The sequence below is a fragment of the Chiloscyllium plagiosum genome, unplaced genomic scaffold, assembly GCF_037043375.1.
Source record: "Chiloscyllium plagiosum isolate Xiang-an unplaced genomic scaffold, Cpla_swu_hap1 HiC_scaffold_7, whole genome shotgun sequence".
NCBI lineage: Eukaryota > Metazoa > Chordata > Chondrichthyes > Orectolobiformes > Hemiscylliidae > Chiloscyllium > Chiloscyllium plagiosum.
The window spans coordinates 1,995,627-2,015,469 of NW_028270145.1; the positions used below are offsets into that span (position 1 = coordinate 1,995,627).

A 19,843-nucleotide genomic window follows, 5' to 3' on the forward strand; every position below is an offset into this window, starting at 1 on the left:
CTTTAAACTTCAACTTTTAGGTCTGGAATATCCTTTTCCATCTATTTTAAAACTAATGGAATTATGGTCACTGGCCCCAAAGTGCTCCCTTACTGACACCTCAGTCATCTGCCCTGCCCTGCCTTATTTCCCAACAGGTCAAGTTTTGTACCTTCTCTAGTGGGTATATCTACATACTGAATCAGAAAGTTTTCTTGTACACACTCCAATTCCTCCCCATCTAAACCCTTAACATTATGGCAGTTCCATTCTATGTTTGAAAAGTTAAAATCCCCTATCATAACCACCCTATTATTCTTATAGATAACTGAGATCTCCTTACAAATTTGTTTCTTGATTTCCCTCTGACTATAAAGGGGGGGGGGGGGGGGGGGGGGCTATAATACAATCCCAATAAGGTGACCGTTTGAGAGGTGTTTTTAGTAGTGTAATAAAATCAAGTGGCTTGCTAGGATATTTCAGTGGGTATCTGAGTCGACCACATTGAACTGTGTTTTGAGATGCATGTAGGCCTTCTGTAAAGGGCATTAGTGAACCAGATGGGTTTTTTTGTGGCAATTGATGATAGTTTTGTCATAATAAATTGGTGTTATGACCAAGTCATAAAGCCAAATCAAATCAGCCTCCATATCCTTGTATTTGCAACACAAATTTAAAATACTCAAGTGCTCCAAACAATTCCTAATCAGGCTTCTTGAATAACTGATACCTCTCATCAATAAAGCTGAAACAAAAGAATAAACAATTTATTAGTATAGTCACTTTAATTAGATTACCTTGTTTAACCTTGTTAAATGTATAATATAAAGCTTTTTTTATTCTAGTCTCCACTCTTACAAAGATAAACAGGCCCAGTTTAGCGATAAATCAGAAGTAAAATGAGATGTAGCAGGCCAATTCACTTAAGCAGCCTTCAGAGATGGGAAAAATACAGCCACATGAGCTGATATCTTGCTTCAATTCTGACGACACCAGTCATTGAAAACATCTTGCAGAACACATTATCTTCTTCAGACTTTCAATAAGCTGATAATGGGAGGATAAACATGGAGCAATAAAATTTCCTTCCCGTTGCATTGGCACAGTCTTCCTCACAAAAATACATGGTTCAAAAACTAGTGCAAACCTTGGTTTCTCTGTGGTTTTCTTTGTTATGGAGCAGCCAGACCCCCTCAATATTTTAAGGTAGCCTAGACCCTAACATTTTCTTATTTTAAAGGCAGATGGATATTCCAGATGTGAAGCAGCTGGTCAAATCACTCAGCTTTAAGCAAAACAGTTTATTTAAACACTAGAGCTGAAACAAAGTCATAGAGATATACAGCACGGAAACAGACCCTTCAGTCCAACCTGTCCATGCCGACCAGATATCCCAACCCAATCTAGTCCCACCTGCCAGCACCCACCCCATATCCCTCCAAACTCTTCCTACTCATACACACATCCAAATGCCTTTTAAATGTTACAATTGTACCAGCCTCCACCACTTCCTCTGACAGCTCATTCCATACACATACCAGCCTCTGTGTGAAAAAGTTGCCCCATAGGTCTCTTTTATATCTTTCCCCTCTCACCCTAAACCTATGCCCTCTGGTTCTGGACTCCCCCACCCCAGGGAAAAGACTTTGTCTATTTATCCTATCCATGCCCCTCATAATTTTGTAAACCCTCTATAAGGTCATCCCTCAGCCTCCGACGCTCCAGGGAAAACAGCCCAAGCCTGTTCAGTCTCTCCTAAACATGAGCAAAAGAAAATATAATTTAGAATAACTTAACTGACCTGACACAGCAACTTAACTAAGGAACTAAGGAAACACAGGTTCTTACAGGCAAGAGAGATTTCAGAGCGAAAAGTCAGCCAGGGATCATCTGAAGCATGGAACCTTTTTGCACTGTAGCCACTTCTGTTACAGCTACCAGCAGCTTCTCTGCTACAAATAAACCAAACCAGAAAAGACATGAATTGGGAGAACTGGCCACTCCCCTGCTATTGTTAAAGTAAAGGTCTTTCCAGACATTTCAGCACCCCTACCTTTTTGACCTGTCTTAAAAGAAACCCAAAGAGAAAATAACCTTGTTAAAGTGAGAGCATCATCACATCTTTTCCAACATTATCCTGGCACCAACTTCTGAAGTCCCTGTTAACATTCAGATATCTGCCATCTGTTTGAGGATAATTCCTCTTCAGAATCAATTTGAGTATATTTTGTTTATTTTGAAGAAGAATCTCAGACAGCACCTTCCAAACCTATGACCACTTCAATCTAGAAGGATAAGAGCAGCAGGTATATGGTAACACTGCCACCTTCATGTATCCCTCCAAGTTACTCACTATCCTGACTTGGAAATATATGCACTGTCGCTGGGTAAAAATCCTAGAATTGCCTCCCTAATGGCAAAGTGGGTCAGCAAAGACAAAGTGGTTTTGTTGTTAGACTAATCCTGAGATCCAAGTAATACTCTGGTGTGCCAGGTGGACTGTAGCAGTTCAAGGCGTCCGCTCACTATCACCAAGGACAACCAGGCACTGGCAAGAAATACTGGCCAGCCAGCAACACCCACATCCCACACATAAATAAATAACCATCAACCTACCATTAACCTTGCTTCACACAAATAAAAGTTTGTTTGTTCTCTTTTTTTAAAAAAAAAAGCTATTGCTCACAGTCCGAAAGTCACCTTCTAATCTCCATTCACTGCTCCAAACCAAAAATGGTTTAAAATAAAAGTAAATGAAGGTCTCAACCTTAGGTTTTTTTTTTGTCAATTCAAATTCCACCATCTGGAATAAACCTGGCCCACCAGGTTTAGCAGTCTAACAACAAAACCACTTTGCTTTTGCTTCCCCATGATAGCTTGTTGACTTGCAGTTGTGTGCTGTTGTCAACTTGTTCTTATTTACAGCTTTGATTTTTTTAAATACAATAGTATTTGACATAACTCGGTTGGATTTCATTCTAAAATCTGAACATTGCTAGTACAGTAAACAAAAAAAGATGATTTTTAGAAAGGTGAGTTGTGGTACAGAGGGTAGATATCGTTATGCACTTATCCCATAGCTCCTGTCCGTGCTCGAAAGAAAATCTGAGTGGAACAGTTTCACTGAGGCACTCACTGGCATCTCCTATTTATAACAAGTGAGGGCACACAACATTTCAGGTTCAGCCAGTTAGGCAAGTGAGGGAAGAGCTAGTAATATAAAAATTATGAATGGTTAAGGAACTTTATACAAGATACATATGATGAAATTGTTAAAATCTGTTATTTCAGATTTCCCTTTTTGGATGAAGCAGTTGTTTCTTTTCTGAATGCACTTCCTGTGTGGGAGAAAGCAGACTTGACTCTGCCTCGAGGGATTGGTGAAAAGTTGCTTCTACGAATGGCTGCAAAAGAACTTGGGCTTACAGCATCTGCTGTTCTTCCAAAGAGAGCCATGCAGTTTGGGTCTCGAATTGCAAAGATGGAAAACCACAAAGAAAAGGCTTCTGATAAGTGTAACAGGTTATTGCGAAGTTCAATTGATTAGATATTGTGCTGTACTTTATTTTTCAGTGCCAGTTTCAGGGACCGTAATGAGCTGCAATATTAAAGCTGAAACTCAAACCAACCAAAACAAAACTACAGGGGAGGTGCTGTTGGCCTTACTGTTTTATACGATGTACATAATTATGCAATTAAACAAGCACTGTATACAGAAGGTCTGATCTTGAAATTATTCAGTGTAGTAAAAGACTGTTAAATCAATTAATTTGTTTCCCATTCACAGAACCAGCAGAAGCTAACTCCTTTAGTGGATAATCCAACTATTTCAGACAGGAAATAATCTCTCCAGATAAACACAGAACTGCAGATTCTGGAATATGGTCACTGGACTCAAAATATTAACTGTTTTCTCTATATAGATGCTGCCAGACAGGAAATAATAAAAGGTTTTTGGAAATCCGTCCAGTGAACCAAACTACATGATTACATCTCAAAAATTAATCCAAATCTGTTTTTTTTTAGTACGTAGAATCAAAAAGCATAGAAACAAGCCCATTAACTTGTGTCTATGCCTACCAGTGAACACCAAACTACACTAATCCCACTTATCTCTACTTGGTCCACAGCCTACTGTGCCCTGGCGATTTAAGTGCTCATTCAGATGTTTCTTAAATGTTCACATTGTATTTACTTCCACCACACTCTCCGGCAGTTTTATATTTCTACCACCATCTGGGTAGGGGAAAGAAAAGTTTCCTCAGATCTTCTCTAAACTACTTACTCCTCAACTTAAACGTACGCCCTCTGATCTTAGACATGTCTGAAATGGGGAAAAGAGATTCTCAGTACCTACTGTGTCTATGCCTCACAATTTTGTATATCTCAAATCAGATTCCTCCTCCATGTACTCCCCCACCCCACGCAGCCCCTGCCCCATCAGCCTCTTCCAAGGCAAACAAATCCAGTCTCTCCACATAACAGAGTTCATCCCAGGCAACATCCTGGTGAAACTCCTCTGCAATCCTCTGATAGTGTACAGTCTGGTTGCTACACTATTTCCAATTGGGCTAACCTATATTTTACAAAATTGTAACAAGACTTCCTTGCTCCTATATTCTACATCCTGGCTAATGAAGGCAAGCATCCCGTATGCCCTTTTCATCAACTTATTTACCCGAGTTGACATCTTCAAAAAAAATCACAAACTTGTACACCAAACTCCCTTTGTTCCTCACTACTCCATAAGGACCTATCATATGTTGTGTATGTTCTTCCTTTATTAGACTCTCAAATGTATCACCTTGTACTTATAAGTTTTAAATTCCATAAACATATACACTTAATTCATAGAACTCAAGTTAGACATTCAGGTATTAAAAGTGTTTTGCTTTTAAAGTACAGCTAAGTTAATCCAGTTTATGAAACTTGACTAATTTGTTCAAGAGTACTAACTGAGAAAGCCAATATGTGGCAGTACTTAAACGTTGCTACACATTGCCTCTTTTCAGAAAGACTCACTAAATTAAGTGCCAAACAGGTAGTTAAGGGGCAATGGCAGGCCTTATCTGGACCCATGGTGTGGAAATCTTGATTGCTTATCTACCATTCATAATTCAGTAACTGACAATTCCTCATTACCTCCATTGTAACGCTACAGTGGCTTTGGCATACACTCAAAGCCTAGGATCACCCGGATCCAGGCACAGGTAAGTGGTTGCGAATTGGGAGGGATTAGCAGCAAAATCAGGGCTGGCTCTCAGCACCACCTCACTGCTAAAGAGCCCACAAGCAGTACTCTCAGGATTTGCTTTTCAGCTTCCATGCATAGTCTCCTGAACACTCTTGGGTAAACATCAGTGACAATGGAATAGAGCTCTTACAATGACATTAGTTGCACACTTAAGAACCTCAATTGATGACAAAATAGGAAAGTTGTTTATGGTTCGATCCTCCACTGACTTAACTAGGGTAGTGGTTAGCCAGCCACCAAACTCACCCTGGGAGAAGGCATTAAATTCCACCAAGGTATCTTGTAATTTAACTGTTACACATGTAGTAGAACTAATTTCCAGAATTGTTTTAAGAGGTCCTGTAGAAAATGGGAATGCTTCAGAATTCACTTCAAACCTTAAAATGCATCAAGTAGCATTAAACTGAAGTCTCTTTGTTCTACAGCCATCCATTTCATTTACAACGATCACAGTGAAACGTTTAAATGTCAGAGGAAATTTGAGTTTCCTTGAAATAGTTTTCATTTACTTTCTTATAATCTTACTATCTTATAAATTATCTGCAAGTAATACACTATCAGTAGGACACTGGCTTGATAATTTGTAGTAAAAGTGCTGAAAGACCAAACTATCAGGTTTCTTCTTGAACAATTTGGAAAAGATTTTCTAAAATAATTAGAAAATAATAGAAACATTGCACCAAAAAAAACCGTGAACATTAAAATAAAGCTTGTTACTAAGATCCAGGAGTTTCGCTTGTTTCAATGCCAAATGGTCACTGGAGGGAAAACAGCAATAAGAACAGTAATTCTGCGATAAAATTCTATTTGCTTTTTAAGTATTTAAATGTAAATTCGTATGTACATTATTTAACAAGTAATGGTAAAAACGTATTTCACTTTTTTTTCAAAAAAAGATTTAATTTTCACTTGATTTATCTTAAGTTTGATAACTTAAATTTTAACTTTGTTGATATGACTCAAACCTTTATTCCAGAATTCCTCTACTCAGTTTAATTTTACAATCTTATGTTGGCAAATCTATTCTTAAAATTACTAAAACTGATGCCATAGAAGTATGTACATATTGTCTAAATGTTATGGCTGCAATTAATTTCATAACTACAATTCTTAAAAAGCTAGTTTTTTCCCCAAACTGTATATTCTTTTAGATTCCTCTAATATTCTTGACTTCTAAAAGTTGCAAGATTGTAGTAAAGAATGAGACCATTTAAGCTGTCATGCTCGGGCACTTTACATCAGCCCAGCAAACTGATTCCTCTGTGCTTTGCTTTCTACGTGAGGCATATGAACAGTGTGAACTGCAAATATTAGAAAATCTGACTTCACCATTTCAGCATATTTTCTCATGCAAATGCCATATAAATAATTATAACTAGCTTCAGTCTTTTAGCTGAATTATTTAAAAAGTTATTTTTTCATAAAGTAACATTGTTCTGGAATGTTTGGATATTTTCATAATGAAATTTCATACTGCAACTGTACTTTCACTGATTTATCCTACAAAAATAGAATTATTTTTAAAAAGCAATAATTCAAACATTAAGTCTCTATGCAGGATTAGGATTTAAACGTATGGTTTGTTTTTTTTTAAGCCATTAACCAGTTTTCTTTTGAAGGCATTCATGAAAGGTTAATTACACATGCTGTACAAAGCTCATTTACCAGAGCTATTTTAAAACCTTTGAAAAACTGAGCCAATCAAATCAATTATTCATCTCCATGCCTCTGGAAATATTTGGTACAGTCAATGTAGGATCGAAGATTTCCAACATCAAACCGGCCACTTACATGATGAACAAACACTGGTTTCCTGCAATAGGAAAAGAAAATCATAGTGGTTAACATAAAAGTGAAAGTGAAATAACAGTTCCTTGAAACAATCTCTCACCTTGAGTAGACCCAAAGTAAGTAATGGCCAGGTGCATCCTTCTCTTCCAAGGGTGAATTCTATCAAAAATAAAATGTTTTTATTAAAGTAGTAACTAAATAAATTGTCAATATGAACAATTTGCCAAGAAAAATAAGTGAAAGGGAAATACTACACAGGAATCTTTGAATCAATTAGATGAATTTATGCAGGTGGCACTTTAGATTCAGTTCTTGAATAGGTACAACTAATGGCATGTTTAAATTCAGGAGGCCCAGCTTTAATTCATTTATAGATTGTAGTCCAACATGATGCTTACGGAAGGTACTTGTAGACTGTGGTGTATCTAATATGTCTTGTATGGCTAATAAGTGAGATGTACAGAAATGCTTCAGGAATAATCAGTTGACAATAGACATTCAAACTATTTGCAATTTCAGTGAGACAGTCAGGCAGAGATGTACTCTGTCAACCATGCTATTTAATTCTGGGGAACAGAGGATAATGAAAATAATCCTAGAGAGATGTGGCGGCATCATGTGAGGCAATAGCATAGGGAATTGCAATTTTTGTAAAGATTTGTAGCTAAGGTTGCGATTCAGGTTGCAAGTTTGCCCACTGAGCTGGAAGATTTGTTCTCAGACATTTTGTCACTACGCTGGGTAACATCACATGAGCATCTGTTGAAATGCTGGTGTTCTGTCCCACTTTCTATTTGCGTGTCTTGGTCTGTTGTGGTTGGTGATATCCCTTCCAGTTCTTTTTCTGATCAGGATCCTTGGCAGAAGCGGTTATGCAGAGGTTGGAATGAGCAGCCCTCTCCACAAGCCAGCCCAAGCTTTGGATATGCTATGTGGATGACACGGGTCATCACAAAACAGAACAAATAAGAAACCCGCAAACAGGAACAACATCCTTACTAGTTCACCAAAGAGGAAGAGAACAACAATAGACTCCCCTTCCTGGATGTCACAGTGGAATGGAAAGCTAATGGAGAGCTGTAGATCAGCATCTACAGGAAAGCGACACACACAGACCAGATACTCAATACAGGAGCAATTACCCCACACAGAGCTGCATCGGGGCATTATTTAAATGAGCCACAACACTCTGAAGCACCCAGGAACTATGCGATGCTGAAGAAAGACACCTATATAACATATTGAAGAACAACGGCTACCAATAGGGCACAGTCCGCTGATTCTTACACAATAAACCTAAACAAGAACAACACAACGCACCCAGAGACTCTAGCTACACTGCCATACATTAAAGACATCTCAGATGATAACCAGAATATCCTGGCCCCTTGACATAGTAGCCCACAAACCTACCAACACACTGAAACAAGTCTTGATGAATCTAAAGGACCCTGTACCAACAACCAGCAGAACGAATGTCATATACAAAATACCCTGCAAGGACTGCAACATGACATCAGTCAGACTGGCGGGATATAAGAACACAAACTAGCCACCAAAAGACCAACTATCACTAGTATCCTTACACACAGACTATGAGGGAGACCAGTTTGACTGGGACAATGCATCCATCCCAGGACAGGCTAAACAAAGACATGCACGGGAATTCCTAGTGGCCTGGCATTCAAAGTGAAGCTCAGTCAACAAACACATCAATTTGGACCCTATGTACCAACCTCTCGACAAAGAACCAGAAGTATCACCCACCACAACAAACCAAGACACATAAATAGCATGCGGAACTGAAACCAGTGCTTCACTGGATGCTCACTGATGTTACCTAGCATGGTGACAAAATGTCCGAGAACAAATCTTCCAGCTCAGCGAACAAATTCACAACCTAAGCATAAGGAATCTTTGGTATGTGGAGAAAGTGAGGCCTGCAGATGCTGGAGATCAGAGCTGAAAAATGTGTTGCTGGAAAAGCGCAGCAGGTCAGGCAGCATCTTGGATCTGCCTTTCTCTTTAACAGTCAATCCACAAGTACCTCCAGATTTTGCTCCTTGGATGCTGTCTGATCTGCTGCGCTTTTCCAGCAATCTTTGGTATGTGGACAACATCACACCAGGCCAGAACAAAAGAGATGGAAACCATGTCAGGCCTACTCAAAATACACAGCAAGGGCAGAATATTTCCCTCCCTGATGTGGAATTTTAAAAAGTAGAGTTCCTGACCTCACGAAAAACCTGCACAATTTACCCTTGGTGATTTCAGAATCTCATCTTTGAGTATTGACTATCTTATTTCAATGCCTTCTCATATCATTAATACCCCAAGTCACCCTATTTACACTGCACTTCCAATTCTCTAGCATAAGAAACTAAGTAGTGGGGAAAAAAAACCAAATGGGTGCCTGACAGCTGCAGCTTGTTGAATGTCTATCGTAGTCTTCAAACAACTACTTCTGCACAATATCCCTGCATTCTCCACGGCCATGATCCTTGACTATCTGTCTAAGCAACTTGGGATTGGCAAACCAGCAGGCTCACCAGATCATCATGCCTGTTCTAGGTCTTCAATACTTGGACCTCAATGATGTAGGTGCTTCTGCCAGGACACATTGAGCAGGGGCACATGCATCTGCACATGACATTTTTGCACTGACATGCAGACATGCATCTGATAGTTTTTAATTTGCTTGCGTGGATAATGCGAGTGTCAGCCCTTGACAGGACATTATTCTTTCATACTGGGAATTGGAGAATAGCAGAGTGAATGCTGGACCTTTAGAGTAGCCTGGAAGACTGCAAAAGATCATGGACCTTCTTGTGGCATTGCTGAGAATCCGAGGTTACTGATCCATGCTGCAAGTTAAGTCCGGAATGGTCGTATCTGGTGATGTGGCCTCTTGTGGTGGTCCTTTGTCTGCCTTTTCCTTTAACAGTCAATCCACCAGTACCTCCAGATTTGTGTTCTGGAACAGGGATCAAGCTTGCCTTTCTTTTGAGAAATTTCTTCAATGTTCAGGGTCCAGCAGCAATATCAGGAGACAGGACTGGTTTATAGTGTCTGAAATGGTGTGCAAGTATGCTTCAGATACAATACCAGAGACATAGAAACTGCTGGATCTCACCATTGGCGAGTCTCACCATAAGATTGAGAAATGCACCCAACATCTCACTTGCATAAATAATGAAGTGCACATCGGAAAATTGCGAGAGAAACCATGACCTGGGTCGTGGTGTACAGGATACCATGAAACTTGCACACCACATTAAGGCTGCAAATAGTAAAATTCAGCCTCAAGTCATGAGCATACATACAACAATAATGCTGGTTATTGCTTCAAGTGGCAATGGAAAAGTCAAGATTGGAAGCACTGAGGCAGAGACATTGGACAATTTGCAGCATCTTGGCTCGAAGATAAAGTTCAAAGTTACATCAAAGAATAAAAAACAGGTTAGTTGAGCGACAAAAAAAGGCATGACTTAAGTTCTGTTTGTAAATTCAAATGCATCAGCATGAAGCTGCAAAACATCACGTACAATCATCAGCATGGAATGCTGCACTCAATAGATAGAAGTGGTTGTATTCTGAAAAGAGTTTTTGAAATGTGGGTATGGTGCAGGATGCTCAGAATAACCTGGATGGGCAAAAAGACATATGAGTGGATGTGATCAAAAGCAGAAGTTCAGAAATCCAGTGTTGCTAAGTACAGTAAGAGAGAGACAGCTAAGCACAGTCATTGGAATTGTAGGTCTGACAGCCTGGTCCTGGCAATAACTGAAGGAGAAATTAAGGGTAACCAGAGGTGAAGAAGAAAAAGCAGATGAATGGATAATACTGAGACATGGACGAAGGGTGTCTGAAGAAAACCAGAGAAGAGATAGCTTACAGTGACAATGAACAAAAACGCAGTTATTAAAAATGTGCTAAATCTACAAACACTTTGCCAAGCATTTTTTGAAAGCATAAAATTCCAGTATCATCTAACTTGCTAATATTAAAACGGTGACTACATTTCAATTTTATTAACCACCTGTGACGTACTTAAAAACGCTTTTTTAAAAAATGCGATACAATGAAGTTTTTGTTTCTATATCAGAATATGTACACACTTAGAATTCTAAATTAAAAGGAAGATATTTAGATACAGAATATTGTTGATCAAAAATATACATAGCCAACCCATCATCCTCCTGTCTCCTTTGTAGGATTAAGTACTGTAGAAAATCAGAATTTGCATACAATATCTACATGCTCCATTAGTAGATAAATGGGCCACGATACAATTATTCAATGTGTTATATGACACATCCTGATGTTTATACTCCAGGTCCAGTTGTAATAATTTCAAATAAACTGATCAAGGTCTTATTTTTAGAAAAGTTCAGCTTACTTGTTTTTCTTGAAGAAATTTTGCAATCAGAGGTATTGTGCTTTTTGAATATATATAGAAGCATGGACACTGGAAGATAGAAAATTTAAGTGGATATTGAATTCTTAGTTTAGATTAATATTTTCCAGTACAATGTGTATTTACCATGATAAATAGCTTTCCCAAAATAATTCAGATATCGGAACAAGTTACTTCAGTACAGCAGGATTATGCTTCAGTGGAAAGTGATTCTTTTGAAGATTTTTTTAAATTAAAAGAATAAAAGGTATATACAACAAATATCAAAGATAAGGTGAAAACCTTACAGCTCTGCGAGATGTTGTTTCAGTTGAGTTGGGTTTTTCTTTAAATGCAGTTACTTGGAACTCTTCATCAGTTTCTAAAATGCCAAACTTTGTTGTTTCTGCTGAGAGGATAAGTTATGTTAGATAATTTTCCCCAAAGGTCAGTTCAGTAAAGAAAAGAACTTTGTAATAAATTATGGATTGACCTTCATCTTTGCAAAGGTAAGATAGAACCAAATTGTTGTCACAATTAATACTCTGCAACTCAGTGAATCGTGCAAGAACGACAGATAGGCTAAAGTCTTCATAGAATAGTGTGTCACTGGAAAAAAAAACATCAAAGTAGTCATCAAAACATACAATACATTATTAGAACTTCAAAGTAAATTAAGTTTCCCATATTTATCACTCAGCAACTTCAACATTTTCTATTTTCCATCTTGAATAAATTTTCAGTTCATTCTAAATTACATTGTCTCCCAACTAAGCAAATCCAATTCATCACCCAAATCCTTGCTGGCGCACAGTAGATCCTGAACACTTTTGCTCTCCATTTAAATCTGCATTTAAATCCCTCACTCTCCTTTCCCAGCTTAGTAATGTGATGGAAATGTGTTGCTGGAAAAGCGCAGGTCAGGCAGCATCTAGGGAACAGGAGAATCAACGTTTCGGGCATTAGCCATTCCTGAAGAATGGCTAATGCCCGAAACGTCGATTCTCCTGTTCCCTAGATGCTGCCTGACCTGCTGCGCTTTTCCAGCAACACATTTCCATCTCTGATCTCCAGCATCTGCAGACCTCACTTTCTCCAGCTTAGTAATGTGGTCCATCTCTACAACTCCCTACTCCTAATGCTCTAACTCTGGTATTTTATGCACACCCCACCATTGGTAGCAATAGCTTTAGCCCAGTGTGTTTGGGAATACACCCCAATTAAACCCATTGGTCTCTCTCTCTCTCTGCCATGCCACTTCCTTTTCCTCCTTTAAAAGCATCCTTAAATTCTCCAAATAATTTTTTGTCACCACCTAAATATTTCCAGTATATGGTTTTACTTTTTGACTGTGCCTCAGAACAATATCCCAAGGCACGTAAATGACGAAAGTAATGGATTTGCAACTTAAGACCTCTTTATAAATGATTTATCTTCCTGAGAGAGGAGAGTTAGAGATCTCAGTGCAAGCGGTCATTCTGCAGAATTTACCATCCACTTTAAAACTAGCCTATTTCATACTTTCTCCTTTCTTGATTTATTAGTCACATGTACAGAGATACAGTGAAAAGTACTGTTTTGTGTGCTAACCAGACACATCATACCTTATATGTCTTAACATTTTAGTCTTTAACATTTTTCTTCTGTAATAATCAATCAAGACAAAGCAATTCATATTAAAATGATGCTTTTCTATGACAACATTTCTTCCAATCACTTACGATTTTTGTATTAATCCTAATTTCAAGCTCCTTGTCATGAATTACCCAAGTAATGGAAATTTCAACTCATCCCTCACAATCACAAATGCACTTAAAAAGGAAACTTTAAGGTTCTTCCTTGCTCTGAAGGGCGGCACAGTGGTTAGCACTGCTGCCTCCCAGCGCCAGGGACTCGGTTGGATTCCAACTTCGGGCAACAGTCTGTGTGGAGTTTGCACTTTCTCCCCATGTCTGCGTGGGTTTCCTCCAAAAGTCCAAAGATGTGCAGGTTAGATGAATTGGCCATGCTAAATTGCCCATAATGTTCAGGGATGTGTTGGATAGATGCATGGTCAGGGGAAATGTAGAGTAATAGGGTAGGGGAGTGGGTCTGGATGGGATATTCTGAGGGTTGGTGTGGACTTGGGCCAGATGGCCATTTTCCACACTGTAGGGATTCTATGAAAGAAAATAAGTGCAAACTACATGAGTCGTCAGTGGTGGGTAAATTGTTGGAGGGGATTCTCAGAGACAGGATCTACATGCATTGGACAGGCAAAGTCTGATTAGAGATATTCAGCTTGACTTTGCGCCTGGGAAATTTAGTCTGACAAACTTGATTCAGTTTTTTGAGGATGTAACAGAAAAGATTGATGAAGACAGAGCGGTAAATATTGTTTACTTGGACTTTAGGAAAAGTCTTTGACAAGGTTCCATATGGTTAGTAAGGTTAGATCACATGGAATCCAGGGGAGATAGCTAAATGGATACAAGATTGACTTGAGGGTAGAAGTGAGGGTGGACGAAGGAGGCTGTTGTTCAGACTTGAAACCTATGACCAGCGGCATGCCAAAGGATTAGTGCTGGGTCCACTGTTATTCAAATCATTCATGTAAATGATGATCAAGAATAAAGGAGGCATGGTTAGTACATTTATGGATGACACCAAAATTGATGGTATAGTGGGCAGTGAAGAAGGTTGTCTAAGAGTACAATTGGATCTTGATCAACTGGTCCAGTGGCCAAGGAATAATAGATGGAGTTTAATTCAGACAAATGTGAGATGTTGCATTTTGCATTTTGGTAAGACAAACCAGAGCAGAACTTACAATTAATGGTAGAGCCGTGGGGAGAGTTGTCAAATAGAGAGACCTAGGGGTGCAAGTACATAGTTCCTTGAAAGTGACGTCACAAGTAGACAGGGTGATGAAGCTGGCATTTGGCAGACTTGCATTGAGAGCATTAGGATGTCATGTTACACCAGTATAAGACATTGGTAAGGCCATATTTGGAGTACTGCATACAATTCTGGCTGCCCTGCTATAGGAAGAATGTTATTAAAATGGAAAGGGTGCAAAATGGATTGACAAGGACATTACTGAAACTAGAATGTTTAAGTTATAAGGAAAGAATGAGACTTTTTTCCCTAGAGTGTAAGAGGCTGAGAGATGACCTTTTAGAGTTTTATAAAATCAGGAGAGGCATAGATAATGAAAATAGCCAAGGTCTTTACCCCAGGGTAGGGGAGTCCAAAACTAGAGGGCATAGTGGAGTGAGATGAGAAAGATTTAAAAGGGACCTGAGGGGCAACATTTTCCACAGAGGATGATGTATATATGGAAAGAGCTGCCAGAAGTGGTAGAGGTCTGCACAATTACAACCTTTAAAATACATTGGGCAGGTTCATGGATAGGAAGGGTCCAGAGGGATATGGGCCAAATGCAGGCAAATGGGACTAGTTCAGTTTAGGAAACCTGGTTGGCATGAATGAGTTGGGCTGAAGGGCCTGTTTCCATGCTGTATGACTCTGACTCATGTTTTTGCATTTTGATGCTGTGATTCAGACTACCGGCAAATGTGGCAGCATTAGCAGACCTTAAGAAAAACATGTTGCGGTTTTGAAGGCTTGTGTGGATTAAATGAGAAGCAAACTCTGGAAAAATAAAATGATATACATTTTTCAAATACTATTTAAATTTATACATTAGTTTGGGAAAATGAGAATTATATCAAGACCTTAGTGGGAGAATAACACAACTAAAATTAATCCTATGGCTAAGCAAACATTTTTGGAAAAAACATATTGACCATTAATTGTGACATATAAAATAATGAGAAAAACAAGAACAAGCAAAGGAAAATGAAAATGGCAGATAAAAATATTGATTATGAACAGCAGCTACGGGATGCCATTTTAAGCTATACAAATAGTAGACATTGAGATAAAGACCAGACAGCTTCTTTAAAGGACAAACTGGGAAGCAATAGTATAAAATTGTAGCTTGATGAATTTTTTTTATTTGAATCAATAATACACTTATTACAGGTCAATGCTCACTATCCTATGAGCCAAAGGGAAACATTAAATGTATTGAAATTTTTATTCTAAAATTGAACATCCTTTCAATTTGCAACTTTGTTTAATATGTAAGTATATATATTTTTACCTTACTCTACCCATTTGCCCTGGTTCAAATTTTTAACACTATTCTGTTTAGCCTTTACTGTCTACTATGTTATTGCTTACCCGCCTAGGACCAATACATGATCATTGATGTTAAACTGAGTAATGGCAAGTTGAAGACAAGCTACAGCACCCAACCGTTCCTGTGGGGAGGAGATGTAATTTTTAAAACTGTTCAGATCATTGGGTTACAACTTTCACTTTAATTAACTCTGCCTGTAAAGTATAGGTAAAATATAAACTTTTATTCTTCAAGTTTTAAAATAAATAAGTTAATAAATGAAAATTCTATAATTGTAGACAAGTTTTCCCTCACTGGGAATTTGAGAAACGTTTTCCTGCACATTAACTTTAGTTGAGGTTTAGTTAAATCCTTTTAAATTGTTCTTAACCTAAAATTTACAGCTCCTTTATGCAACTATCGTAAGAAACCCAACACAAATCCATATTGCTGATTTAATTACAATAAAATAATATCCTCCTTTAGCTGACAGTAACTAACAGGCTTGAATTGCCACATTCAGTTATTTCAGAAAGTAACACTCATCTGGTGGCATGGTGGCTCAGTGGTTAGCACTGCTGCCTCTAAGTGCCAGGGACCTGGGTTCGATTCTAGCCTCAGGTGACTGTCTGTGTGGGGTTTGCACATTCTCCCAGTGTCTGTGTGGGTTACCTCCGGGTGCTCCAGTTTCCGCCCACAATCCAAAGATGTGCAGGTTAGGTGAATTGGCCATGTCAAATTGCCCATAGTGTTCAGTGATGTGTATGTTCGGTGCATTAATCAGGGTTAAATGTAGAGTGGTAGGGTAGAGGAATAGGATTTGAGTAGGATACTCTTCGGAGGGTCGATGTGGACTTGTTGGGCCGAAGGGCCTGTTTCAGACTGGAGGGATGCTATACCATAACTAGAATCAAAAATCAGAATTCAGAAAATAAAACTCAAATTAATAATATAATGTACAAGTGCATTTCAAGATAGTACCAACCATCTACAATTCAATCTCAATTTATAATTTGATCTAAAAAGAATGACCTATTACAACTTTGTTAGTTCTATCTAGGTGTTACCTGTATACTTGTATCATCCTGATTTGAAACTAAATTGAAATGCAGTGAAGATCTTTTATGAGTAAAGAATTTTCCTTCCATCATTGCCCATACTCTGTATCCACATTTCCTGAACGGATTGAACTTTTTCAAGATAAAATCTTAATCAGCTGAAGTTTAACTATGTCTAGAAATTAACTGTATTTAATGTTACTGAAAATGTTTGTTCACCTTTATACGTTATATATCTGGGCCTTTGAAGTTTTATCACTTACCTCATTGCTTCTTGTTCCATCATTTAGAACTTTAACTAGTTGAAACTCCTTTGCCCATTCTTCAAACTTCACATAATAAAGATCATTTGTCTGCAAAGATTATTATTAGATAGCAATTACTAATAATAACCATGAGTGTGATACCTTTGTAGTATCTGCTCATTATATGCCTTTAAGTCAGTTTTATATTTGACCTTCTTTTGTAAAGAGGAGAAAATAGGTCACAATTACACAAGTTCAAATTTCGTTCTGTTCCTCCCATACCACCATTTTCCTGTTTATTTGCTTTCCTTTTTGCGGACCAGTTAATGGAGTAGAAAATCCACTTCTCCCAGAAAATAAATCAGTGTTGACGGTAGCATTTTGAATAGACAAACTACAAGAAAAAAAATGATTCATTTCTTTTTCTTCATGTATCCTATATATCTTTAAATATAATCTCATTTTGAATGTCCTAATTTGAATTTACAATTTCAAGCTTCTCAAAAATCATATTAATAATATCTTAAGTTGTTCAAACAAAATCTAATTTCAGTGCAGTATTTCAATACTACTGTCAAACAGAAGCACCAAAATCTATTACCTCTTCTAATTTTATCTAACAAGATTAAAAATGTTACATTCTTCCCCTTTAAAATCCACAGGTGTACTGTATGTCTTCCTGAAATCTATTACATTCACTGTTAAAATATTATCAAGTTTAGTGTTATCTGCAAACTTTGACATTATGCCCTAGCTAACTAAATCCAGTTCATTACTGTAGCTGAAGGCACTTTACACAATTAAGGCTGTGCATTTTCAAAAGATTAAAATAAAAACATACAATAACATAAACTTCATCAATGCAGTCAATTTTTTCTATTGCTGACATCCAATGGCTGATAAGTGCCTTATTTCCTACTGGTAGGAGGGGCTTGGGAATGCCACAGAGATGTTTGAAATGTCCACTGCTATCATTCTGTAGGTCACGATTCAATCTTGTACCATAGCCAGCAGCCAGAATAACAGCCTTCATGTTTTCTGTGCAGTCTGCCCTGCTGAAGAAATGTTTTAGATAAAGGTTAGCTATTGTGTCATGTTAGCAACACATTAAACAATATATGGATTTTTCTTATTAATGGAGTACTGCAGGAGTCTATTCTATACAGTTATTGTACACATTCAAAGTTTGGGTGAAGATTTGTAGCTCGGGTGCTTGTTGTTGTGGTTCTGTTCGCCGAGCTGGAAATTTTTGTTGCAAACGTTTCGTCCCCTGTCTAGGTGACATCCTCAGTGCTTGGGAGCCTCCTGTGAAGCGCTTCTGTGGTGTTTCCTCCGGCATTTATAGTGGCCTGTCCCTGCCGCTTCCGGTTGTCAGTTTCAGCTGTCCGCTATAGTGGCCGGTATATTGGGTCCAGGTCGATGTGTTTGTTGATGGAGTTTGTGGATGAGTGCCATGCTTCTAGGAATTCCCTGGCTGTTCTTTGTTTGGCTTGCCCTATAATGGTAGTGTTGTCCCAGTCGAATTCATGTTGCTTGTAGTCTGCGTGTGCAGCTACCAAGGATAGCTGGTCGTGGCGTTTCGTGGCTAGTTGATGTTCATGGATGCGGATCGTTAGCGGTCTTCCTGTTTGTCCTATATAATGTTTTGTGCAGTCCTTGCATGGGATTTTGTACACTACATTAGTTTTGCTCATGCTGGGTATCGGGTCCTTCGTTCTGGTGAGTTGTTGTCTGAGGGTGGCTGTTGGTTTGTGTGCTGTTATAAGTCCCAGTGGTCGCAGTAGTCTGGCTGTCAGTTAACCATCCGCATCCATGAACATCAACTAGCCACGAAACGCCACGACCAGCTATCCTTAGTAGCCACACACGCAGACGACAAGCAACATGAAATCGACTGGGACAACACCACCATTATAGGGCAAGCCAAACAAAGAACAGCCAGGGAATTCCCAGAAGCATGGCACTCATCCACAAACTCCATCAACAAACACATCGACCTGGACCCAATATACCGGCCACTACAGCGGACAGCTGAAACTGACAACCGGAAGCGGCAGGGATAGGCCACTATAAATGCCGGAGGAAACACCACAGAAGCGCTTCACAGGAGGGTCCCAAGCACTGAGGATATCACCTAGACAGGGGACGAAACGTTTGCAACAAAAATTTCCAGCTCGGCGAACAGAACCACAACATTGTACACATTGTACTCCATTTTCTCTTTTCTTCTATTTAATATAAAAATTAATTTTCTAATCTGTTACCGACCTCTTGATTCACATTGAATTGTATGGAATGTCAGTCATTATACAATCTAGCCCTGGAGTATCTCTGAAGGGACACACAAGTCATGAACTGCTTTTCTAATAACACGGTGTACATATAACAAATAAATTGCAGCAGTTCAAGAAACTGACTCACCACTACCTTCTCAAGGGAAATTAGAAATGAGCATTAAATGCCAGTCTATCCGGTGAGGCCCACATCCCATTAAAAAATAAATTAAAGATTATAGAGTTAATACCCAACTAAAATCAATAATTTGATTCTTCATAAATAAACATATATCAATACAAAACTGTTAAATTAAACTGATATGAGAAAACTTTCCAGACCACACAAATTCTCCTGCTTAACCTGACTGGGATTCTGATTTCATCAGGGAAATTTTAAAAATCTGTAGTAAAATATTTATTATCCAGCATGCTTGGGAAAATGATAGTGGTGGTTAATCAAAAATGCTGGTTAACGAGAATTACATTATTTTATACACAAGACAACGCCTTCCTCTGTCTTTGAGGTGAGAAGGGAAATCTGGACAGGCAACTGCTCCAGCACAAGGCAGCACAGGAAAATCCCCACAATTGGTATCACTACTTTCAAACTGGCTTTTTAAAATATCAAGCTCTTAGTTGCTCAGTCTATCTTTGTTCAGGCAGAGTAATCAAAACTGAC

General features: G+C 38.5%; 2 protein-coding genes across 15 annotated transcripts in view; one reads left to right on the top strand and one right to left on the bottom strand.

Moving 5' to 3' along the window:
• asnsd1 (asparagine synthetase domain containing 1) overlaps positions 1-3,744 on the top strand; it is a 79,945-nt gene extending 76,201 nt beyond the window's left edge. For all 3 annotated transcript variants that reach the window (XM_043692830.2, XM_043692828.2, XM_043692829.2), the window contains exon 6: positions 3,271-3,744. In XM_043692830.2, the coding sequence (XP_043548765.2) occupies positions 3,271-3,526 (256 nt within the window). In that variant the 3' untranslated portion in view covers positions 3,527-3,744. The remainder of the gene's footprint in view (positions 1-3,270) is intronic.
• LOC122551241 (uncharacterized) overlaps positions 720-19,843 on the bottom strand; it is a 38,603-nt gene continuing 19,479 nt past the window's right edge. The window contains exons 2-10 of one of the 12 annotated variants that reach the window (XM_087988658.1): positions 17,730-17,943; positions 16,907-16,996; positions 15,648-15,727; positions 11,914-12,029; positions 11,729-11,829; positions 11,424-11,492; positions 7,125-7,183; positions 1,828-1,931; positions 720-1,734 (exon numbers count right to left, since the gene is read on the bottom strand). In XM_087988658.1, the coding sequence (XP_087844784.1) occupies positions 1,733-1,734; positions 1,828-1,931; positions 7,125-7,183; positions 11,424-11,492; positions 11,729-11,829; positions 11,914-12,029; positions 15,648-15,727; positions 16,907-16,996; positions 17,730-17,921 (813 nt within the window). In that variant the 5' untranslated portion in view covers positions 17,922-17,943 and the 3' untranslated portion in view covers positions 720-1,732. Of the gene's footprint in view, positions 1,932-6,106; positions 7,047-7,124; positions 7,184-11,423; positions 11,493-11,728; positions 11,830-11,913; positions 12,030-15,647; positions 15,728-16,906; positions 16,997-17,729; positions 17,944-19,843 lie in introns of those variants that run through there. The other 11 variants (XM_087988662.1, XM_087988659.1, XM_087988655.1 and 8 more) reach the window with 11 other exon arrangements.